General features: G+C 40.6%; 1 protein-coding gene across 14 annotated transcripts in view; it reads right to left on the bottom strand.

Annotated features, from left to right (window-relative positions):
- DISC1 (DISC1 scaffold protein) overlaps positions 1 to 22,467 on the bottom strand; it is a 431,012-nt gene that overhangs the window by 319,939 nt on the left and 88,606 nt on the right. Inside the window, exon 4 of one of the 14 annotated variants that reach the window (XM_055234482.1) lies at positions 758 to 883. The exons of 12 other annotated variants lie outside the window; for them this stretch is intronic. In XM_055234482.1, coding sequence (XP_055090457.1) covers positions 758 to 883 — 126 coding nt within the window. Of the gene's footprint in view, positions 1 to 757; positions 884 to 17,304; positions 18,932 to 22,467 lie in introns of those variants that run through there. One more of the 14 variants, XM_063614009.1, reaches the window with a different exon arrangement.

The following is a 22,467-nucleotide window of genomic DNA, read 5'->3' as shown; positions in this document are numbered from 1 at the left end:
GTTTGTTTTTCTTTTTTTCTTTTTTTTTTTTTTTTAGCAACAGAGCCCTTTTTGAGATGAAATCTTACTGGACTAATAACAGATAGAAATCGAAGGACTCTGGATGAAGCTTCCCTTTCAGCCTTCCCTAAGGCATCTCTGAGGCTCCTCAGAACACAGTTTGAAAAGCACAGCCTTCTGGTGTTCTGAAGAGAATACATGGATCCAAAAATGTTGAACAGCTATAAATATCAGCAACCCCAGGTTGCCAAGTTTTTGTTGCTGCCCCAAGTCCATATGATATCAATGAACATTTCATTGTATAAGGTCTTTAAGAAAAATAAAAGATTTATATCTTTTGATACAGTTTTGATATATCTGATTTCATAAATATGCATCAAATATTAATCTCAGCCAGATTTACTTACTTGGAGCATGAAGCCAAATCCTCAACTGTGGTACTAGGGATTTTATTAGAATTCTAACTTTCCAGAGAATATTTTTAAATATTTTCTTCTAATTTTTTCTTTCCTAAAAACTTTTTTTCTTTTTTTGCCCATCTGTAGTGTGGAAAAGAATAAAAAGCAGATAACATTATCCACAATACTCCAACCAGGGACAGCCTGAATTAATATGTTGACATAGCTCCTTTCAATCAGCACACTTCTTATATGTATTATTTCCTCTGTTTCTCTCACCAGCCCAGCGAGGTAGGTAGAGCTAATGTTATTGTACTCATCTGGCAAATGAGGACGTCATTTCTCACATCAGGACAGACCTGGCTCTGGAAAAAAGCTGGGAAAAGTTCCAGAATGGCATGCCCATTTTCCATTGTCAATTTTCATGATCCATATCCACAGGTGCTGTTCGCCCCAAATGAAAATGTAACCCTTCCAGTGACTTCCTGCAGAGGTAAAGTAAATTACCTGTGGTTATCAATGCAGTCAACGTCAGAACTAGGTATGCAACGTGAGGTGACTGGTAGCAACTTCCTCCAACAAACCTGTAAACGAAACGACAACACACTTCCTACCTGCTGCTTAGAACCACTTCTGCCCTGTGACTATCTGGGAGAAGGAACAAACTTACGAACTTCACATTTTAGCCCTCATGCAGAAAAGCCCCAAGGGAAAAAAAATCACCCAATGGTAGAAAACTAAAAGTAGCCAAGTTTAGGGAACGGCAAAAATGAAGCATTAGAAAAGCTGAGAAGAGGCCGACTGCGGTGGCTCACACCTGTAATCCCAGCACTTTGAGAGGCCAAAGTGGGAGGATCGCTTGAGGCCAGGCATTCAAGACCAGCCTGTGCAATACAGTGAGACCCTGTCTTTACAAAAAATTTTTAAAATTAGCCAAGTGTGGTGGCATGCACCTGTAATCTCAGCTACTTGAGAGGCTGAGGCAGGAGGATCGCCTAAGCCCAGGAATTTGAGGCAGCAGTGAGCTATGATCATGCCACTGCACCCCAGCTGGACAACAAGGTGAGACCCTGTCTTAAAAAAAAATTAAAAAGAGAAAAGAAGAAAACATCCTGTGGTAAAAGCAAAGAGCAAAGAGGAGAGGAAGAGAGCTTACAAAGACAGAAAAGTCAAAAGACTATAGTGGGGTACATGCGAGTAACCAAGTCCTTGGCAATGAAAATTCATTATGAGCAAATCTCACCTCACAATAAACTCCCAGAGGAACTAATTACACTAAATGTTCTGGCCATGACTTAGGGAGTAGTCATCTCTAAGGCACCGTTGGGTATATGGAAGTTGCCAAGCTCTGTAGCCAACAGGGGCTGCTTCAGTGTCTGTCTCCTGTCAGGTTAGTGTTCTATCAAGCCTGTCAATTGCAACTTATTTTGTGTTAGGAGACAAGCTGGCACATTGTATAAAGGTCAAGTGGAAAACTGTCCCTTCTGCTACATCGCTGTCATCAGCTACTAAAGGTCATTCCGCGCAATACATGGCTGTGACGGAAAATAACTTTGTTTGTCTACTGTGACATATGAAAAAGTCCCTCTGCTGTGAGCTTTTTGGTTTCTCTCTACTCTCAACAGGCATCGAATTACATGCACTAAGGTTATCTAAGAAAATGATTATCTAAGAAAATAATCAGTTCGCAAATAAGTTTGAACAAAAAAACACAAAGAGATTAAAAAGCCTATCTCTAGCATATCTAAAATATCTAAATATTTTACCGGTCAGTATAATTTAACAAACATTCATTCTGAATGATATATAACCCAAATATTTAGCATGCACCATCTCATTTAATTCTCCAAACAACCCTATTATCCCATTTTATAGATAGAAAAAATAAAGCTTAGAAAGAATAATTTGTCCAAGCTTATACAGCTAGCAAATGGCAGAATTAAACTTTGCAGTCAGGTTTTTAATGAAGTTGACCCGAAAAGCGCTAATACTTTATAATTCTATTGTTAGTAGAGTTATCAGCTATTAATAATGTAACAATGATAAGTGATAATAAGATGAATTCACTTGTTCATCCAACAACCACTTCTTGAGAGGCTACTTTGAGCAGGCACTATGCTAAGTGCTGGGGATAAAAAGTAAAAATGAGTAGGGTCTCTTTCTTTCCCCAGGAGGCTTACAGTTTAGCCAAGAGGACAGCCAATAGCTATACTAAAACACAATATGTATGAGGATAGAGAATATACCGAGCACTCAAAAGAAGAGGCACAGAAACCAAGTCTTTTTTGTTTTTTGGAGACAGGGTCTTGCTCTGTCACCCAGGCTGGAGTGCAGTAATGTGATCATAGCTCACTGCAGCCTCGACCTCCTGGGCTTAAACAATCCTCCAGCCTCAGCCTCCCACATAGCTGAGACTACACACGCACAGAACCATGTCTGGCTAATTTTTTATAGACATGGGGTCCTGCTATTTGCCCAGGCTGGTCTACAACTCCTGGCCTCAAGTCCTTCCACGTCAGCCTTCTAAAAAGCTAGGATTGTGACATGAGCCACACCATGACCAACCAGAAACCAAGTCTGGATGACCTAGTAGGAGAAGGAGGTGGTAACTGCAGGCAGAGGTACTAAACAGTGGACAAGGCAGTACGCCTGCGGGAACTACTGAGGGACTAAAGAGAAAGTTGCGGCCGGGCACAGTGGCTCACGCCTGTAATCCCAGCACTTTGGGAAGCTGAGGCGGGCGGATGACCTGAGGTCAGTAGTTCAAGACCAGCCTGGCCAACATGGAGAAACCCCATCTCTACTAAAAATACAAAATTAGCCGGGTGTGGTGGCACATGCCTGTAATCCCAGCTGCTCGGGAGGCTGAGGTAGGATAATTGCTTGAACTCAGGAGACAGAGGTTACAGTGAGCCGAGATTGCACCATTGCACTCCAGCCTGGGCAACAAGAGCAAAACTCCAACTCAAAAAAAAAAAAAAGAGAAACTTGCTTGAAGTGGGGAAGGAATGGCAAAAAAAAAAATGAAGTTAGAAAACTAAGCAAGGGCCAGGGCAAGAAGCTGTTTATGTCAGGCCATATGTAACATTTGTCCTGATAGTGACGTTAGTCACAAAGAGAGATGAAGTAGAAAAGCAATCGTAAATGAGTTTTAGAAAGAAGACTGGTTACACATGAAGGATGATTGGAGAGGGATTGAAGGATGATCGAAAGATGATTTGGAGGGGGATGAAAATAGAAACCAAGGACCCATTAAGAGGCGAGTGAGTGTGTCCAGACAAAACTTACGAGATCAAAGGACAGAAGGAAGAGATATTTAGGAGATAAAATCGAAAAGGTGTAGTGGCTCATGTCCCGGGAGAGCTGAAAGTCGACAATGACCCCCAGGCTTTTTTTTGCTTGACTTGCCATTCATTGTAATAGGGGATATGGCAAGAGGAGCTGGGCTGAGATATAACAAACATCAGGAACTTCTAGAGGGATGGTGGGAAAAAGATAGTCTTTAGATCTTAGTTTGGACATTCTATACAATAGTATTGGAAAATAAAATGGTGCCATGAATTCAAGTCTTTTTCTTATTAATGAAGAGATTTGACTGTCAAGAAACAAATGGACAATGAAAGCAATTCTCATGCTATGACAAGCAGGCAAATGAAGTAAGGAGGTCATGGAATTGTCTGATGCGTTCATACAACACATAGAATTATTGAATGGTGCTCAGTCTATGGGACCTGGAGACTTTCGGCAATGAGAAGATTGCTGGAGTGATCGCTCTTCTTCACGGCTGCTTATTTTCCAACTCCACTCAGTACCTACTCTGAATACATGATCCTTGCCACCTTGACCCACTTGATCTACCTTTCCTCATCGATAAGCAAAACTGAAATGGCCAATGCAGGACCCCACGCCTATGGCTCAGTGAGACAGAGTCAGTAGAGGGAGGCAGGCCTTGGCTTTTCTGACCAGTTCAAACTGTAGCAAGGCTCCAGACTCCAGATCATACACAATCAGCCTAGAGACCCCCAGCTACCACTACCAACACCAAAGCAGAAAAGAACAATCCATCCTATAACTTTCTACCCACTCGTGAGATGCCCTTTGGTCCTGCCAAGGGCCTGCCTTCCTCCAACTGAAGACCTTGATAAAACTTCAAATATTTATATACCATAAAGGTTTTTATTTCCAAGACTTGCAGGAAACTTACTCAAATTTCCCTAGAGAACTTTTTTTTAATGGGCCACAATTCCTCTCCCAAAGACAGGACCTCTAGAGCCGCTGATGCATTCACACCATGCTTTGAAGCCCTCGTTGACTTAGGAATAGGAACTGGGCCAAGCAACAGGATGAGAGAACAGCCAAAGACAAGCTGCAGAGCTTGCTAAATCTGGAAGGAACCGCCACTCCAGATTTTCTTCTGGCGTGCCTCTCTGCCATCCAGAACATGTTGGTAGTGGATTTGATGTTGATTTTTTATTAGACAGGATGCAAGATTTAATGAAGTGCCCGGACAGTTTATAAAAACAAATTAGCTGTCCAGTCCATCACCCAGAGCAAGGAGTTCCACGAAGGAGCACAGGCATCATCTCATTGCCATTATGCAAAGGAAATGGACTCCATGTTTGTAAATGACCATTTAAATGGAAAGATTAAATGGTTACCTGAGAATTGCACCTTAGCTTTCTCTGCCCATGAGGGTGAAGGCCACAAAACAGCAGAGACCCACAGAAACATAATCAGAAGACAGAAAGCTTTCAATCTCTCTTTCTTCAGTCTTGTCTTTAGTATTCCATGTATGTCCCATTTTCCTCCTTCCCCTTTCCATTTTTTTTCCTTCCACTCTCAAAAGCAGGATTGCCAGTTCTTTCAAAGCCCAAGCAGGGTTTCAATTTCATTTTCTCAATGTCATCCAATGTCATGCAACAAAGCATCAGGCAGAAAACGAGATTCAAGGTCATGAAATTTAGACTGCAGATAAAAAAAAAAACAGTTTGCCATACAAAGATGTGAAGAGTAGTCAAGCTTTAAATGCTTCATTATAATTTGCATGTTTTAATATATATTGCTTTACTTCATTTCCAATTTTTTTTTTTTTTTGCAGATTGAAAGAAATCAGGCTATGTGCAAATAAGCTTCTTATTGCCAAATAGAAAAGAAGCCAAATCATTCCATCTTATTTTCTGCATGCTATTGGCACTAACTGCTGGCAGGGAGATTTTTCAGAAGCATCCACACTTTACACAGTGTTTTCTAACATGTAGCACCCGGGGGTAGGGGGTAAGTGGTAGGTAGAAAAAGAAAAGGGAGCAAATAACTCTTCAATACCTCCAGGCACTGTGCAGGCATCTCACGCACATCATTATCACATTTAACCTTCCACCCACACAGCAGGATAGGTATTATTATGCCTAGTTTATCCAGGAACAAGCCAGCACTCAAGGACAGAAGACAAAACAAAAGTGTGCTGCGTGGCCACACTGACATTCTGGTCTCCTCACCCAGTCCCCCTCCATTCCCGGCTGAGCTGTCCTCATCCAGAGGTACAGAGACAGTTACTAAACATTTCACGGCTCTTTGCTTGGAAACTATACCTCAACTAACAATATACTAAAATTTAAAACTAAATATGTAAATAAATGCATTAAATTTTTCACAGCTCATGAAGGTGCTTTTAGTACTGACTATCCCAGGCTGATTAAGAGTTGATTATTTCTAAATGGCACTTCATGTAGACATAGAAGAGTTAATTCTGCCAACTGAATTCATCAATCAGTCAATTCAGTGAGAAAATGTGGTCCAATCAGTCCCAGAGTATATATATGTGATAACCTATTGATGGGTTGAACTTTTCCTGAGCCCAGCACATAAAGCTCCCGGAAAAAGCCACAGTCAGAGACAATCAAAGGTTACTTTGCTCCCCGGTAAAGATCAGACAAAAGTCTCTGGAAAATCTGTTGCAAGAGGCACCTTCAAGCTAACATGTAAGACCAGGTTTTGGGATGGAAATGACTGTATTGACCAAATGAATGAACTCTGTAAGGAGTGTTTTCATTTTAATCTTCTTTAGGTATTTTTAACATCCCTCATTTTTAAATTCATATGCTGCTCTCAATCATTCCTAATTGCTTCGTGTGTGCATGTTTCACTAGGCAATAAGCATACTAGCTACTATTTTTATCTGCACTGCACCAGTTCCTCCATCTTCTCCTAACAGATGTACCCACATCATCACAGAGACAGACAGGTAACCAGGCTTGGCTAATTACAGTACCTCATCCCTTTGGTTATAGTCATTGGTCCAAGGAGTCAGCATGTAACCCAATCCTTTGCTGAAGGTTTTCATACTGGATCTAAGAGGGGAAGTCTCTTTTTCTTCTCTAGTAGTGGTGTTGTTAATTCAAAAGTCTTCAATGGCCACATGGAATAAAGTGGTGTGATCATTTTAAAATATGCCCACAAGTTCTTTGACATTCTTCCATCAAAAAAATGGTCTAATTCTTCTCCCCTTGAAGATGGGACAACTTTGATGACTTGTTTCAAATGAATCCATGTGGTGGAAGTAACAGCATAATTTCTTAAGATAGATTCATAAAAGATGATAGAGCTTCCTCCAGCATACTGTGTGTGCGTGCGTGTGTGAGAGAGACTCCTCCATCTCTTTCTGTCTCTCTCTCTGTCTCTCTCCCTATATCTTTCTCTCTCTCTCAATCCCTCTCTCTCTTTTTCTGTCTCTCTTCTCTGTCTGTCTCTCTGTCTCTTTCTCTCTCCTATCTCTCTCTCTCTCCTCTCTCTGTCTCTCTCTCTTCTCTCTTTCTGTCTCTCTCCCCCATCTCTATCTCTCTCTTTCTCTCTGTCTCTGTTTTATACATACCTGTGAGTAGAATTGCTGAATCATACGGTGATTCTATGTTTAGCTTTTTGAAGAACCACCAAACTTTTGTCCATAATCATTGCAAAATTTGGAGTTAAACTTTGTGTAAGTTGTGAGACAGGAGTCCAACTTTATTCTTTGGATGTGAAAATCCAGTTGCCCCAGCACCATCTGTTGAAAGAACTATTCTCCCCCATTGAATGAACATGGCACCCCTTGTTAAAAATCAATTGGCCACAGATATATGGGTGTATTTCTGGGCTATTTTACATTTTTCAATATAAACTCTATTTACATGTTTCAAGGTAAAATCTATTTTACATGTTTTAAAGTAAAAGTCTTTCACTTCTTTGGTTATGTTTATTTCCAAGTATTTTATTATTTTAAAATGCTATTATAAATAGAATTATTTCTTCTTTTCCATTTGGGATTGTTCATTCCAGGTAGATAAAAACATGACTGACTTTCACACCTACAAGTTTATAGAATTTGTTCATTAGCTCTAGCAGCTTTCTTGTGGATTCTTTAAGATTTTCTACAAATAGGATAATGTCAACTGCAAATAGAGATAATTTTACTTGTTCCTTTCCATTATGATGCCTTTTATCTATTTTACTCTGACTATAAATTGCAGTGCAATGTTGAATAACAACAGTGAAAGCAGGCATCTCATCTTGTTCCTGATCTTGAGAAGTTCGAAGTTAGCTATCAATTTTCATAAATGTTTTTTATCATGTTGACGAAGCCCCATATTATTCCTAGTTTTAGCAAATTTTTTACCATGAAAAGGTGTTGGATTCTGTCAAATATCTTTTCTGCATCAACTGAGATGAGCATGTATGTGTGGGTGTGTGTGTGTGTGTGTGTTTGTTTCCTTCATTCTATTAATGTCATGTCATTTTATGTTGGAGCACCCTTGAATTCCTAGAATAAATTCTACGTGGTCATAAATTCCACTTGGTTGTGGTGTATAATCCTTTTAATGTGCTGTTGGATTCAGTTGCTAGTATTTTGTTGAGGATTTTTGCAGCTGTATTCATAAGGGATACTGGTCTGTAATTTTCTTTCTTGTGATGTCTGCATCTGCTTTGATATCAGGATAATGTTGGCCTCAGAATGAGTTATGAAGTCTTCCCCTCTCTTCTACATTTCAGAAAAGCTGGAGAAAAATTGGTTTAAATTATTCATAAATTCTTGCTAGGATTAACCAGTGAAGCCACCTGATCATGGACTTCTCTTTATCAAAGATTTTTGATTATTCACACCATCTCTTTATTTCAAGATTTTCTATTTCTTCTTGAGTCAGTTTAGATAATTATTCACACCATTTCTTTATTTCAAGATTTTCTATTTCTTCTTGAGTCAGGATAAAAAATCCTATTCTATCATTTTATCTAGCCTAACCAAGGAATCAAAAGACCTCTACAAGGAAAACTACAAAACACTGCTGAAAGAAATCATAGATTACACAAACAAGTGGAAACACATCCCACGCTCATGGATGGGAAGAATTAATATTGTGAAAATGACCATACTGCCCAAAGCAATCTACAAATTCAACCCAATCCCCATAAAAATACCACATCATTCTTCAAAGAATTCAAAAAAACAATTCTAAACTTCCTATGTTCCATACGGAAGAGCCCACATAGCCAAAGCAAGACTAAGGAAAAAGAACAAATCTGGAGGCATCACATTACATGATTTCAAAATATACTATAAAGCCATAGTCCCCAAAAACAACATGGTACTGGTATAAAAATAGGCACATAGACCAATGGAACAGAATAAAGAAACCAGAAATAAACCCCAATGCTTACAGCCAACTGATCTTCGACAAAGTAAAAAAAAACATAAAGTGGGGAAGGGCACTCTATTCAACAAAGGGTGCTGGGATAATTGGCTAGCCACATGTAGGGGACTGAAACTGGATCCTCATCTCTTACCTTATACAAAAATCAACTCAAGATGGATTAAGGACTTAAACCTAAGACTTGAAACTATAAAAATTTTAGAAGATAATATTGGAAAAACCCATCTAGACAATGGTTAGGCAAGGATTTCATGACCAAGAACCCAAAAGCAAATGCAATAAAAACAAAGATGAATAGCTGGGACCTAATTAAACTAAAGAGCTTTTGCATGGCAAAAGGAACAGTCAGCAGAATAAACAGAACCCACAGAGTGGGAAAAAATCTTCATAATCTATGCATCTGACAAAGGACTAATACCCGGAATCTACAACAAACTCAAACAAATCAGTAAGAAAAAAAAAAAATCCCATCAAAAAGTGAGCTAAGGACATGAATAGACAAGTCTCAAAAGAAGATATATAAATGACCAAGAAACATAGGAAAAAATGTTCAACATCACTAATGATCAGAGATATGCGAATCAAAACCACAGTGTGATACCACCTTACTCCTGCAAGAATGGCCCTAATCAAAAAATTTAAAAAAAAAACAGTAGATGTTGGCATGGATGCAGTAAACAGGGAACACTTCTACACTGCTGGTGGGAGTGTAAACTAGTAAAGCCACTATGGAAAACAGTGTGGCAATTCCTTAAAGAAATAAAAGTAGAACTACCATTTGATCCAGCAATTCCACTACTGGGTATCTACCCAAAGGAAAAGAAGTCATTATTCGAAAAAGATATTTGCACATACATGTTTATAGTGGCACAATTCACAATAGCAAAATCATGGAACCAACCCAAATGCCCATCAATCAGTGAGTGGATAAAGAAACTCATACACACACACACACACACAAACACACACACACACACAATGGAATACTAAGCAGCCATAAAAAGGAATGAATTAACAGCATTTGTAGCGATCTGGATGAGATTGGAGACTATTATTCCAAGTGAAGTAACTCAGAAAAGGAAAACCAAACATCATATGTTCTCACTGATAGCTAAGCTATGAGGATGCAAAGGCATAAGAATGATACAATGGACTTTGGGGACTTGAGCAGAAGAGTGAGAGGTGGGTGAGGGATAAAAGACTACAAATATGGTGCAGTGTATACTGCTCGGGTGATGGGTCCACCAAAATCTCACAAATCACCACTAAAGAACTTACTCAGGTAACCAAAAACCACCTATCCCAGTAACTTACAGGAAAAAAAAAAAAAAGCCAGGCACAGTGGTGTGCATCTGTAGTCCCAGCTACTTGGGATGCTTAGGTGAGAGGATTGCTTGAGCCCAGGAGTTTAAGGCTACAGTGAGCTATGAACATGCCACTGCACTCCAGCCTGGGTAACAGACTGAGACTCTTGTCTCTCTCTCTCTTTTTCTTTTTTTTTTTTTTGGAGACAGAGTCTTGCTCTGTTGCCCAGGCTGGAGTGCAGTGGCACGATCTCAGCTCACTGCAACCTCTGCCTCCCAGGTTCAAGCGATTCTCCTGCCTCAGCCTCCCGAGTACAGGCACCCACCACTACACCTGGCTAATTTTTGTATTTTTGTAGAGACGGGGTTTCACCATGTTGGCAAGGCTGGTCTCGAACTCCTGGCCTCAGGGGATCCGCCTGCCTCGGCCTCCCAAAGTGCTGGGATTACAGGCGTGAGCCACTACACCCAGACTTGGCTTTTAAAAAATAATTAATAACAATAAAGTAATTACCGACAGAGAAGGACTTAGTTCTGCTGTTTTATTTATTTTCCACATATTGTATATATTTTTTGTCCCTCATTTCCTCCATTACTGCCTTGTTTTGTGTTTAGTTGATTTTTTTAGTATTAAGCCATTTTATTTCCCTTCTGATTTCCTTTTGTGCATATTTTATTTGTGTTTGCCATGGGGATTACATTTACATTCTTAAAGTTATAACAATCTAATTTAAACTGATACCAACTTAACTTCAATAGCATATAAAATCTTTGCTGTTACATAGTTCCACCCTCCCTCACATTATTATTGTCACAAATTCCATCTTTTTACCCTGTGTGCCCAGTAACATAGATTTATGACCTCACAAATAATAAATTTTCTGTAGTTGTCTTTTAAATCACAAAAAAAAAGTGAAGCTATAAATCAAAAATACAACAATGCTGGCTTTTATATTTGTCAATATATTTACCTTTACTGAGATCTTATATTTCTTCATATAAGCTGCTGTCTAGTGTCCTTTCATTTCAACCTGTAGGACTCCCTCTAGTATTTCTTGAAGAGCAGGTCTAGTGCTAATAAACTTCCTCAGCTTTTTTTAAAATCTGAGAATGTCTTAATTTCCCCCTCCATTTTTGAAGAACAATTTTCCTGGGTATAGAATTATTGATTGACAATTTTTTTCCACACTTTACTTTTTTTTATTTTACTTTAAGTTCTGGGATACATGTGCAGAATGTGCAGGTTTGTTATATAGGTATACATGTGCCATGGTGGTTTGCTGCACCTATCAACCCATCATCTAGGTTTTAAGCCCCACATGCATTAGGTATTTGTCCTAATGCTCTGCCTTCCCTTGCCCCCTCTTTCCACACTTTAAACATGTCATCCGATTGCCTTCTGGCCTCTACGATTACTGATGAGAAAATTGCTGTTAATTTATTGAGGATCCCTTGTATGTGGCAAATTGTTTCTTTCTTGCTACTTTCAAGATTCTTTATGTCTTTGGCTTTTGACAGTTTAATTATAATGTGTTTCCATATAATCTCTTTGCATTTATAGTCCATCAAGCTCTTGAATTTGTAGATTCATGTCTTTCAGCAAATTTAGAAAGTGATCGTCAGCCATTATTTCTTCAGATATTCTTTCTGGCCCTTTCTCTCTCCTCCTTTTGAAACTCATATATATATGTGTGTGTATATGTATATATATGTGTGTGTATATGTGTGTATATATATATATATTTGCTTCATGATGTCCTAGAGGTTCCTTCAGTTCTCTTTACTTCTCTTCATTCCTTTTGCTTTCTGCTCTTTAAACTCAATAATTTCCGTTGTAGTATCTTCAAGTCCACTGATTCTTTCTTCCACCTGCTCAAATCTTCTGTCAAACCCTCTAGTAAATTCTTCATTTCAGTTTTCAGTTTCCAGCTTCAGAATTTCTGTTTGATCAGTTTTCATAATTTCTATCACTTTACTTCTCATTTTGTTCATACATTGTTTTTCTAGTTTCCTTTAGTTCTTTGTCCATGTTTTCTTTTAGTTCTTTGGACATCATTAAGACAATCATTTTAAAGTATTTGTCTAATAAATTTGATGTCTGGGCTTTCTCAAGGATAGTTTCTGTCCACTTGTTTTGCCTCTTTGAATGGGCCATGTGTTCTAATTTCTTTGTATGCCTTGTGATATTTTGTTGAACATTGGGCCCTTAAATATTATAATGTAAACTCTGGCTATCAGACTCTCACCCTTCCCCAGGGTTTGCTGTCTTTTTATTTTTGATGGCTATCATAGTCCATTTTTAGATACTTTTCCAAACTTCCTTTCCCAGTCTTTGCAGATTGGCTCTGGGGAACTCCTACAATACTTACTCAACCTTACACCTAACTCAAGGATCAGCCTGAAGTGAAAGCTTAGGGTCTTCTCTCCTCTTTCCTGAGCATGCATCTTGCCCCAAGTATATGCATGGCTTTCTATATTTTCCTGTATACATGGTGCTTTTGAATGTCCTAATTTCCCACAGAATCTCTCCCAGCTTTTGCACCTGGACTTTAGATGGTCTATTGTACACCTCAACCAGTAATCTTTTGCCCCAGGTTTTTGCAGTTTGTTAGTTCACTTTGAGCATTTGCAAGCAATGCCTGCCATTTTTCCAGCCTATGTTCTGAGTTAGGCTAAACAGATACATGCCTATGTCAGTCCTTAAGGTAGCCCCCAGACAGTTAGAACAGACATCCACAATAAGTAAGGTCTTCTCTAGTCCCTCTGTAATCAGGGACCAGGGTCCTACACTGGGAATGAAGGCCATCATCATCAAGAGAACTGTCTTGCTAGAGAGAAGGCTGGGACAAGAGCAAATAAAAATGCAACAAAGTTTCCTACCATTTTCAAGTGGCCTTTTCTTTATTCAGTGTTTGCTTGGTTGCTGTAAACTTTTGCCTATTTTCCAGAGTTCTGACCATGTTGGTTCTAATGGTTTCTGTTTGTTTTTTGATGTTTCTGTGGAGAAACAAAGTTGGAGCTGCAAACTCTACCATTTTGCTAACATAACTCTTTGACACTGTTTTAAGTTTTGTGGTGGTTATGCCGTATATAAGTTGGATGTGGCTGCTGTAACTAATTACCACAAATTTAAAGGCTTAAAACAACATAAATTTATTCTCTCACAGTTTCAGAAGCCAGAAGTTTGAAATCAGTTTTACTGAGCTAAAATCAAGGTACTGATGAACTGTATTCCCTCCCAACATTCTTCCAGTGTCTGCTGGAATTCCTTAGCTTGGAGCCACCACTCCAATCTTTGCCTCTGTGGTCACATCACCAACTCCTCTTCATTTGGTCCAATCTCCCTCTGCCTCTCTCAGACACGATCTGATGTCATATAGGACCCACCTCAGATAATCTGGGATGATGTCCTCATCAAGGTCTCTAATTCAATCACATCTGCAGGGCCCCTTTTCCAAATATGGTAACATTTATAGGTTCCAAGGAGTAAGATGTGGATATCTTTGGGGAGAGGTGGGTATCATTCAGTCTACCACATGCAGCAATAGATAACTAAAACAAGGGGTTTGAAAGAATAAGCCACAATACAGAGAAAAAAGTGAAGGACCTGTTCGTTCTGATCACTCTTGCCACCTCTGGTCACATGAAATAATAAGTCTTCTTTTCAGCTGGTATTAGGTTAATTTGTGTCTCTGCCTATTGAAATATGTCCTCATGGCCGGGCGTGGTGGCTCACGCCTGTAATCCCAGCACTTTGGGAGGCCGAGTCGGGCGGATCACGAGGTCAGGAGATTGAGACCATCCTGGCTAACACGGTGAAACCCCATCTCTTACTAAAAATACAAAAAAATAATTAGCCGGGCATGGTGGCGTGTGCCTGTACTCCCAGCTACTTGGGAGGCTGAGGCAGGAGAATGGCATGAACTCAGTAGGTGGAGCTTGCCGTGAGCCAAGATCACACCACTGCACTCCAGCCTGGGCAACAGAGCGAGACTCCGTCAAAAAAAAAAAAAAAAAAAAAAAAACAGAAAAGAAATATGCCCTCACACAAAAATAAACATCAATTCTAAAAAAAAAAAAAATCAATTCTAATGGTAGCTGAAGTTTCACATATTTGTACTATTTATATTTTATTCCAACTAGGCTGTATACTCCTTGAGGGTGGGTTTTTTTTTTTATGCATAGTTTGTCCCCCATGGCATGGTAAATCTGGAAGATACTCAGTAGATGGTTGTTTGTGTGAAGGGATACCATGATATACTGGCCTAAGAGCCAGGCTCTGCGATTAAACAAAATGTGAAAAACACCTAAGTTCACTTGTGGGAAGAATCAACTTACTTGTGTCAACAAGTCTGCTTTTTTAAAAAAAAAGTTTCAATCAAATGTCTACATATTACCACAATGACCACAGATAGTCAAACTAAATTATTCAAATTTTGTGGAAATACCTGAATGTGTTTAGTATTTAGCTCTGTCCTGAGCCCTTTAGGCTTCCTGTTTTGGGCTAAATTATGTCCCCCTGCAACATTCATATGTTGGAGTTCTAACCCCCAGGACCTCAGAATTTAATTGTATTTGGAGACAGGATCTTTAAAGAGGTCCATTCAGTTTCAATGAAGTCACAAGGATGCATCCTATTCCAATATGACTGGTGTCCTTATAAAAAGAGATTAAGGCACCAATGCATACAGAGGGAAGACTGTGTGAAGACACAAGGAGAAAATAGCTGTCTGCAAGCCAAAGAGACAGGCCTCAGAAGAGACCAACCCTACTGACAACTTGACATAGAATTCCAACCTCCAGAACAGTGGGACAATAAGTTTCTATTGTTTAAGCCACACAATCTCTAGTACTTTGCCATGGCAGTCCAAGCAGACTAAGACATCCTTCCTGTTAAGGGTAAATCAACCATTTGCACCAAATACAGAGAGAGTTTGGACCTAAAATTGTTGTAATAGGAAGGTACATGTCAATTTGGGGGTTTGCATCTCATCATTAGCACATCCCTTTCATTTCTATTGAGTTGCTTGTTTGTTTGTTTGTTTGTTTGTTTGTTTGTTTGTTTGTTTTTGAGACAGGGTCTTGCTCTGTACCCAGGCAGGAGTGCAGTGCAGTGGCACAATCATAGCTCACTGCAGCCTCGGCCCCCCAGGCTAAAACAGTGTTCCCACCTCCACCTTCCGAGTAGCTGGGAACACAAGTGCATGACATTGTGCTTGGCTAATTGTTTTTGTCATTTTTTTGTAGAGATGGGACCTCACAGTGTTGCTGAGGCTGGTCTCAAACTCCTGGGCTCAAGCAATTCTCCTGCCTTAGCCTTTCAAAGTGCTAGGATTACAGGTGTGAGGCTCCAGATGATCGAAGCCACATCCTGTCTGACCACCTTCTATGGAGCAGCTGAGGTCTTAGGGCCAAGACCTACCTGGGATCCCAGGCAGCCTCTTAGCCACTCTTAAGAGGGCAGAAGAAGCACAGAAAACCTATGAGAGCAGCTTCAAAATCAGTCTTCTAAGTGCAAAAGAGACTTCCTGAACCACATTCCGCTGCATCAATCAGACTCTACATGAAAAGCTTGTGTCTCTTACAGATTCTCATAGGCAGAGGCATAAAACGTGAGTAAGATGTGTCCACTGTTGGCACAACTTCCTGCTACAGCTCAGCTAGTAGGAAATCATGTACAAGTGTCAACTAAGAACCATTTAGGGAGAGGAGGTAGAGGAGAGAAAAAAAATTCTTTTGGCTTGGCTTGGTGTTTTGTATTCAGCAGCACATCTAACCTTGAAGCTGTCAGAGTTTATCATGAATAATGCACCTGAATAATGCACCATGACAACATTCCACGTGATCCTTACAGGACAGACTGATGTCCTCATGGGCAGGGAAGGCAAAGCAGCGTGGTCCCATTCCCGGAGAGAAACACACCATGACGTGGCAGTTAGGAAGGAATGTTCATGCCACTGTGCTACTACCTCCAGAGCTGCAGGGGTTCCAAGAAATCCTACCAAGACCTAAGAAAGAGCCGAGCGTGCACCCAGATGCAACGCCAAGGAGAAAAGGCATCACCGTGAAATCACATTTTATGCTGTGAATGAGAGGGAAGTACATCAGATGCCAATAAACTTTTGCATCTGTGCACAAAACTAAAATCTCAAGTAGGTGTCACTTGACTCACTGCATGCACCCTTAGAACTCATGAAAAATGCCAACACTTAGACCTGCAAACACAAATGGGCAATGCTCAAAGTCACCATTGGCTATGATCTCTGCCTTTAACTTACAGAATTGTAAATTCTCCTGTAAACAGGAAGAGAAGCTAAGACAATGGAATCAAACTAAATAAATGACATTTTGTTCATATTCTCTTCCTATGGTATTTTTGTCTTAATGTATAGCCCATCTCCCAATTTTTAAGTTTTTACTTAAAGTAAGAGGAAGCAGATATACAAGCTTATACTCTTCTGAGAACAATGCTGAAGATTAACACAAGAGCTAATTTCCTAATTAGCCCTTGTTTTTTAGATAAAAATAGACTAATTTTTTAGATAAAATTGTGGAAAATTTTCCTGCTCCCTCCCAGTGTAGAGCGCTCATCTGTTCCTGTCCTCACTGTCATGTAAATAAGAGCTTCCAGAAGTCAGAAACTTCCTAGCTAAGTTTTGTCCTCAACTGTCTACAAAGCTCAGTCTTCCACAGTGGGATACAAAATGCTCTAGACCCAGTAGGGATGGGAGACAAATTGGTAGAGTGGCCAGAGCACACAGCTGGTCCTCCCTCTCAGCAGCTTCCATGACCTCGACTGAAAAGCAATGATAGTGACAATTCCTCCCACAGTAATCACGTGATGTAATCAGGCAATGAATGGGAAAGTGCCCACCATGGAACAGACCTGCAAAGGGGGTCATATGTGGCCACCCAAAGAGCAGAGATCTCAAGAAATTTTATTTTTCACAAATTCCGATGTCCAAACATCTCTTCATCTATTGAGGAAATCCCAGTATTGTTATGTATACACACAGTGCTTACACACAAAGTCAACGTTGTTATAATGCACTTTCATGCAGTCAAATTTCTGATGTCCATGGAGTCAGAAAAAAGTCTGTCTCATTTCTCAGAGAGAGACCAATTTGCCTTCTACATTTGTTTTCTCTGGGCCCTTGACAATTGGATGGTACCTGCCAACATTAAACACAGATCTTCCCTACCTAGTCCACGCAGACTCACACTAATCTCCACGGAAATACCCTCAAAGAAACACCCAAAATAATGCTTTACCAGGTTTCAAGGTATTCCTTAATCCGATCAAGCTGACACTTAAAATTAAGTCCACAAGTCCACCCCTTGTCAGCTTGGCACCTATGTGCATCTTCTTAAACCATACCTAATTTCCAAATAAAGACAATAAAAAGGTAATAGTTCCACCTACCATGATGTAACTAACATGATGCAACTAAAAACTCACTAAATCCTTTCCCCACAATTTGGCTTTCAGAATTCCAGCATGTGGGATTTTAATCTTTCAGGATTGTGATTTTTCAGGATTGCAGATATTAGAGATTTTAGACTTTAGGGATTTAGACTTTAGGAATTTGGGGTTTTAGGGATTTAATTTTGGGAGATTTCAACATTCAGGATGATGGCATTCAGGATTGTGTCTTTTGATGTTATGATTGGCACCAGAGCAGCAGCTATCTAATAAAACAAACATATCATAAAAAGAGGAAACATAAAATGCATTTCTTTTACTTGGTTGCACTATCTTAGCTTCTTTTACTTGGTTGCACTATCTTAGCTTTTTTTCTTGTTTGCATGAGAATTTACAATTCTGTAAATTAAGGGCAGAGATCATAGCCAATGGTGACTTTGAGCATCTCCCATTTGTGTTTGCAGGTCTAAGTGTTGGCATTTTTAGTAGGTGCTAAGGATGTAGTGAGTCTCATGACACGTGCTTGAGATTTGTGCTGTTGATTTGGGTTTTAATCAACAGATTTTGTTAGTATACCAGGACAAGGTGATATCGCAAGCAGATTTCACAGCAAAGGAAGGGAAAGCTCTATAGAGCACAGACAAGAACACTCCGAAGTCCCGGTGTGCAGGGAGGGAGGGAAGTGCCTTGTTCAAGGGAGCCGGAGGTGGAAATTGCACCGGTGGTCATGTTTGCTTTTTTTCTGTGCAGACATTATAAAGTGACAGTTTTGCTGGACCTGTCTCTCTGAGCAGATTTCAATTGCAGTCCACTTTTTAAGTCAGAAAGCAAAATGATACAGGCTGCCAAGAAAAGCATTTATGTTCCATGGGCCCCCAGATGTCATCCACGTCCCATTGATTCTGGCAGTCCTGAGGATATAGGAATCGCCAATTCTATTCAGTCTTGTTTTCTTCTTTCTAGACTGGAATGAAATGCAGGGAAAAGGAAATCTTTGGGGTTGTGCTGTGTTCAGTCACATCAATGCTTCTGTGGCAGGGATTCTGGTTGCCACAGGCTCCTGGAAGCCAGGCTCCTAGAAGCCACTGAGACGCCAAACCCTGTGGGATGTGTAAGGCAGGTTCCCTGTGAAGGAAAGGGGTATCTGGTTGGGTAATTTGCACACCATCACTGAAGAGTAACTGAGGTTAGAGAAATCTTGCTCAAGACATAATTCAGAAAAAGGAACATTATGGTAATTTAGACAAAAGCTGGTCTCACCCTAGAGTGTTTTTATGCTTGGCCTCTGCCACCATCATTTTTCTTTCAATGTCTGTCATTGTACATAAATGTTTATTATACTAGAATTGTGTCATAATGGATATGAGTTGAGACAAAGGATAGAGAAAGTAATACAATGCTGGCTACTTTTACTCCAAGAAGGAAATTCTAAACAAGCAGAGTGAAGCCAGCTGCAAAATGTGACAAACAGTCACGTTGATACAAGTCACTGAAATGCTGAGTTCCCAAAATTGTGTTCCTTCCTTTTCACAATCTCTCCTTGCTCACATCGGAAGTGGAGGTGAGCATGGTCACTGGTGGACATGGGACACGAGCAGCCAGGGGGATATTATGGGGCACAAATAGGTGCAGGAACAACTAGAACAGTAACCACATGGAAACTTGTTGCCCACGCCCACCTTTTCTCTGCCCCACCCATGTCAGAGCTGGAATCCTTATCTCCAGTATTGACCACAGTTCCTCTCTCTGCAGGACCCTGAGGTCTCAAACTTGCCCCTCAACTGACCATAAGCACGGGATAGGCATTAATGCAATGAATCTAATGAAACCTCTCGGAGAAGGACGCTATGCAAATACTATTAATGAAAAGCCTTATTCTTTTTCTCCCAAGCCCTCCCACCTTATGCAAGAATATAAGGAAATATTAACTTTACTTCCCTAGTGATGGAGAGATGTAATTAGAGCCTGAGAAGGTTTTTCCACAAGGCATTAGTGGGGAAATTTGCCAGCACTTTGATGAGATAAAACATGGAACTCTATTCTGTGCCAACTGCTTCTTTCTTTGGAACACAAAGTCATTTTTATGAGTGAAACTAGAAAGAGAGAAAGAGCAAAAAAAAAAAAAAAAAAAAAAAAAAAAAAAAACAAGAAAAACCAAGGGAGATAAGGCCATCCTCTCATTTCTTCTGGAAAACCTCTCAGATTCCGGCAGACCCCTTCCCCCGAGACAGAGCAGGGCTGCACAGCTGCTCCTAACAGAGAAAAAGGAGCAAATTCAAGTAAAAACTATGAAAAAAAAACTCAACAATTCTTAAAATGTTTAATAGTTACCCTCAATAAACTATATGGAGAAGAAATTGTATTCAAATCTTATTTGAACAAATCTCATAACAACAAATTCTCTACCTTTATGTCTTCCAAACTTTCCTAATGACTTAGTGATCAATTTACAATAATTTACCGATCACTGTCCAAGCACTGAGACCTTTTGTGATCCATTGCAAACCATAGTCAGTTGCAAATCTCCTTTCAAGCCCGACTTTGGGATGGTGGCTCATGGTAACAGTGCCCTTTCTCCCTCTTCTCTTTGCTGGAATGCCCTGTCTACTGCATCAAACCCATCCTTCAGGACCCATCTAAACTGCCTCCTCCTCCACTGCGTTGATTCTTCACCCACCCCAAGAGCTCTGGCAGAAGTCATTTGTCCCTTTTTGGGACTGTCTTTATCTGCCTTTTTTTTTATGGTTTATTTATTTTTTTTTGAGATGGAGTCTCACACTGTTGCCCGGGCTGGAGTGCAATGGCGTGATCTCGGCTCACTGCAACCTACGCCTCCTGGGTTCAAGCGATTCTCCTGCCTCAGCCTCCCAAGTAGCTGGGATTACAGGCACCTGTCACCATGCCTGGCTAATTTTTTGTATTTTTCGTAGACATGGGGTTTCACTATGTTGGCCAGGCTGGTCTCAAACTCCTGACCTTGTGATCCACCCGCCTTGGTCTGTCTTTATTTTAAGGGACATATTATGTATAGCTTTATTATTCTTACTGTGTATTATCCAGTTTCCTCTCCTGGACTGCATACTGCTTGAGATGCAGATCTTGAGGACGGCATTCAGTATGCCTTAAACACGGCGTTGTTTTGATTTCTTACATGCCATTATTACTCTAAGTGTGGCTCACAGGCTCGCAGTATGCGCATCATTTGGGAGATCATTAGAAATGGAGTCTCCCACTTCACCCCAGTCCTACTTAATGAATCTGCTTCTTTTGGTTTTTTTTGGTTTTTTTTTTTTTGAGACGGAGTCTTGCTCTGTCGCCCAGGCTGGAGTGCAGTGGCACGATCTCGGCTCACTGCAAGCTCCGCCTCCCGGGTTCACGTCATTCTCCTGCCTCAGCCTCCCGAATAGCTGGGACTAGAGGCGCCCGCCACCACGCCCGGCTAATTTTGTTTTTGTATTTTTAGTAGAGATGGGGTTTCACCGTGTTAGCCAGGATGGTCTCGATCTCCTGACCTTGTGATCCGCCCGCCTCGGCCTCCTAAAGTGCTGGGATTACAGGCATGAGCCACTGCGCCTGGCCCAGAATCTGCATTTTAATCCATTACGAACCCAGGTTATTCACAGTACGTTAAAGTCTGAGAAGTGCTGTTATATACAATGAATACTTAATAGGTATTTTTCACATAAGCCAATTTCTACGCAAAGATCTTCCCCTTCACCCACTCCCACCCCCCATCCTGGGCACTGCAGATGAGCTGAGAACTAAGCCCACCTTCAGGTGGCAAGAGTGCTTTCTCCTCATTCACTCTAGCTTGCCATCCATAGCCTCCATGCATTCAGACAGCAAGTCATTTATTAATTAATTCCCTCACACCACATTTACTGAGGGCCTGCCTCTTATATGCCAGGCATTGTGCATATTCCACAAGAACATTTACCTCTTAATGCACTGAATCGGGTTTATGGGATTGGGAAGAAGACAAGGGGAGTGTCATGTAAATCATGTGTCCTGTGCCTACCAGGATGCTTGTCTGCTGCACAGATTTCTGGTGGATCAGGAAGGAAGCAGCCCATAGACTTAACCCCTCTTCCAGGGCTCGGCTGGCTGCTGCCCCCCAGGCCTGGTTCTCACTAGCATAAACTCTGCACCAGTGTTTTCTCAAGCCTCAGGACACACCCCAGTCACCAGGAAGGCTTGGGAAAACACAGAATGCTGAGCCCACCCTGAAACTTCTGATTCAGTAAGTAGTGAGGTACCAACAAGAACAGAAAAAGGCAGAAACACTAAAGAAGACGCTTGTATTCTTTGAGCTTCCCTGATGAGGTGTATCCTCTTGAACCCCATACCCTTAGGTGTTGCAGAATGTTTGGAGAAAAGATTAAAGAAGTGAGGTCTCCATTTAATGAAGCCATTGAGAGAATCACGTCTAGAAAGTTCACCAGGTCCTAAGCAGGAGCAGGGGACAAACTAGGGCCTGATTGGCCTGCTTTTTCACTGCATTGTAAGCTTTATGTGTTACAGTGTCATTAAAGGTAGAGAGATCCGGACTCAACCCATGGTAATAAAAATAAATCTGTGTAGTAGTGGGAAGCTTCAAAGCTGGATGTAATTATCTCTCACAGATGAAACCCAGCGAGTGAGCCCTGGCCCAGGAATAGCTC

Source organism: Symphalangus syndactylus, chromosome 19 (assembly GCF_028878055.3).
Source record: "Symphalangus syndactylus isolate Jambi chromosome 19, NHGRI_mSymSyn1-v2.1_pri, whole genome shotgun sequence".
In the NCBI taxonomy this organism is placed as follows: Eukaryota; Metazoa; Chordata; class Mammalia; order Primates; family Hylobatidae; genus Symphalangus; species Symphalangus syndactylus.
Note: the sequence above shows the minus strand (reverse complement) of the source record. Positions and strands in the feature narration are given on the sequence as shown.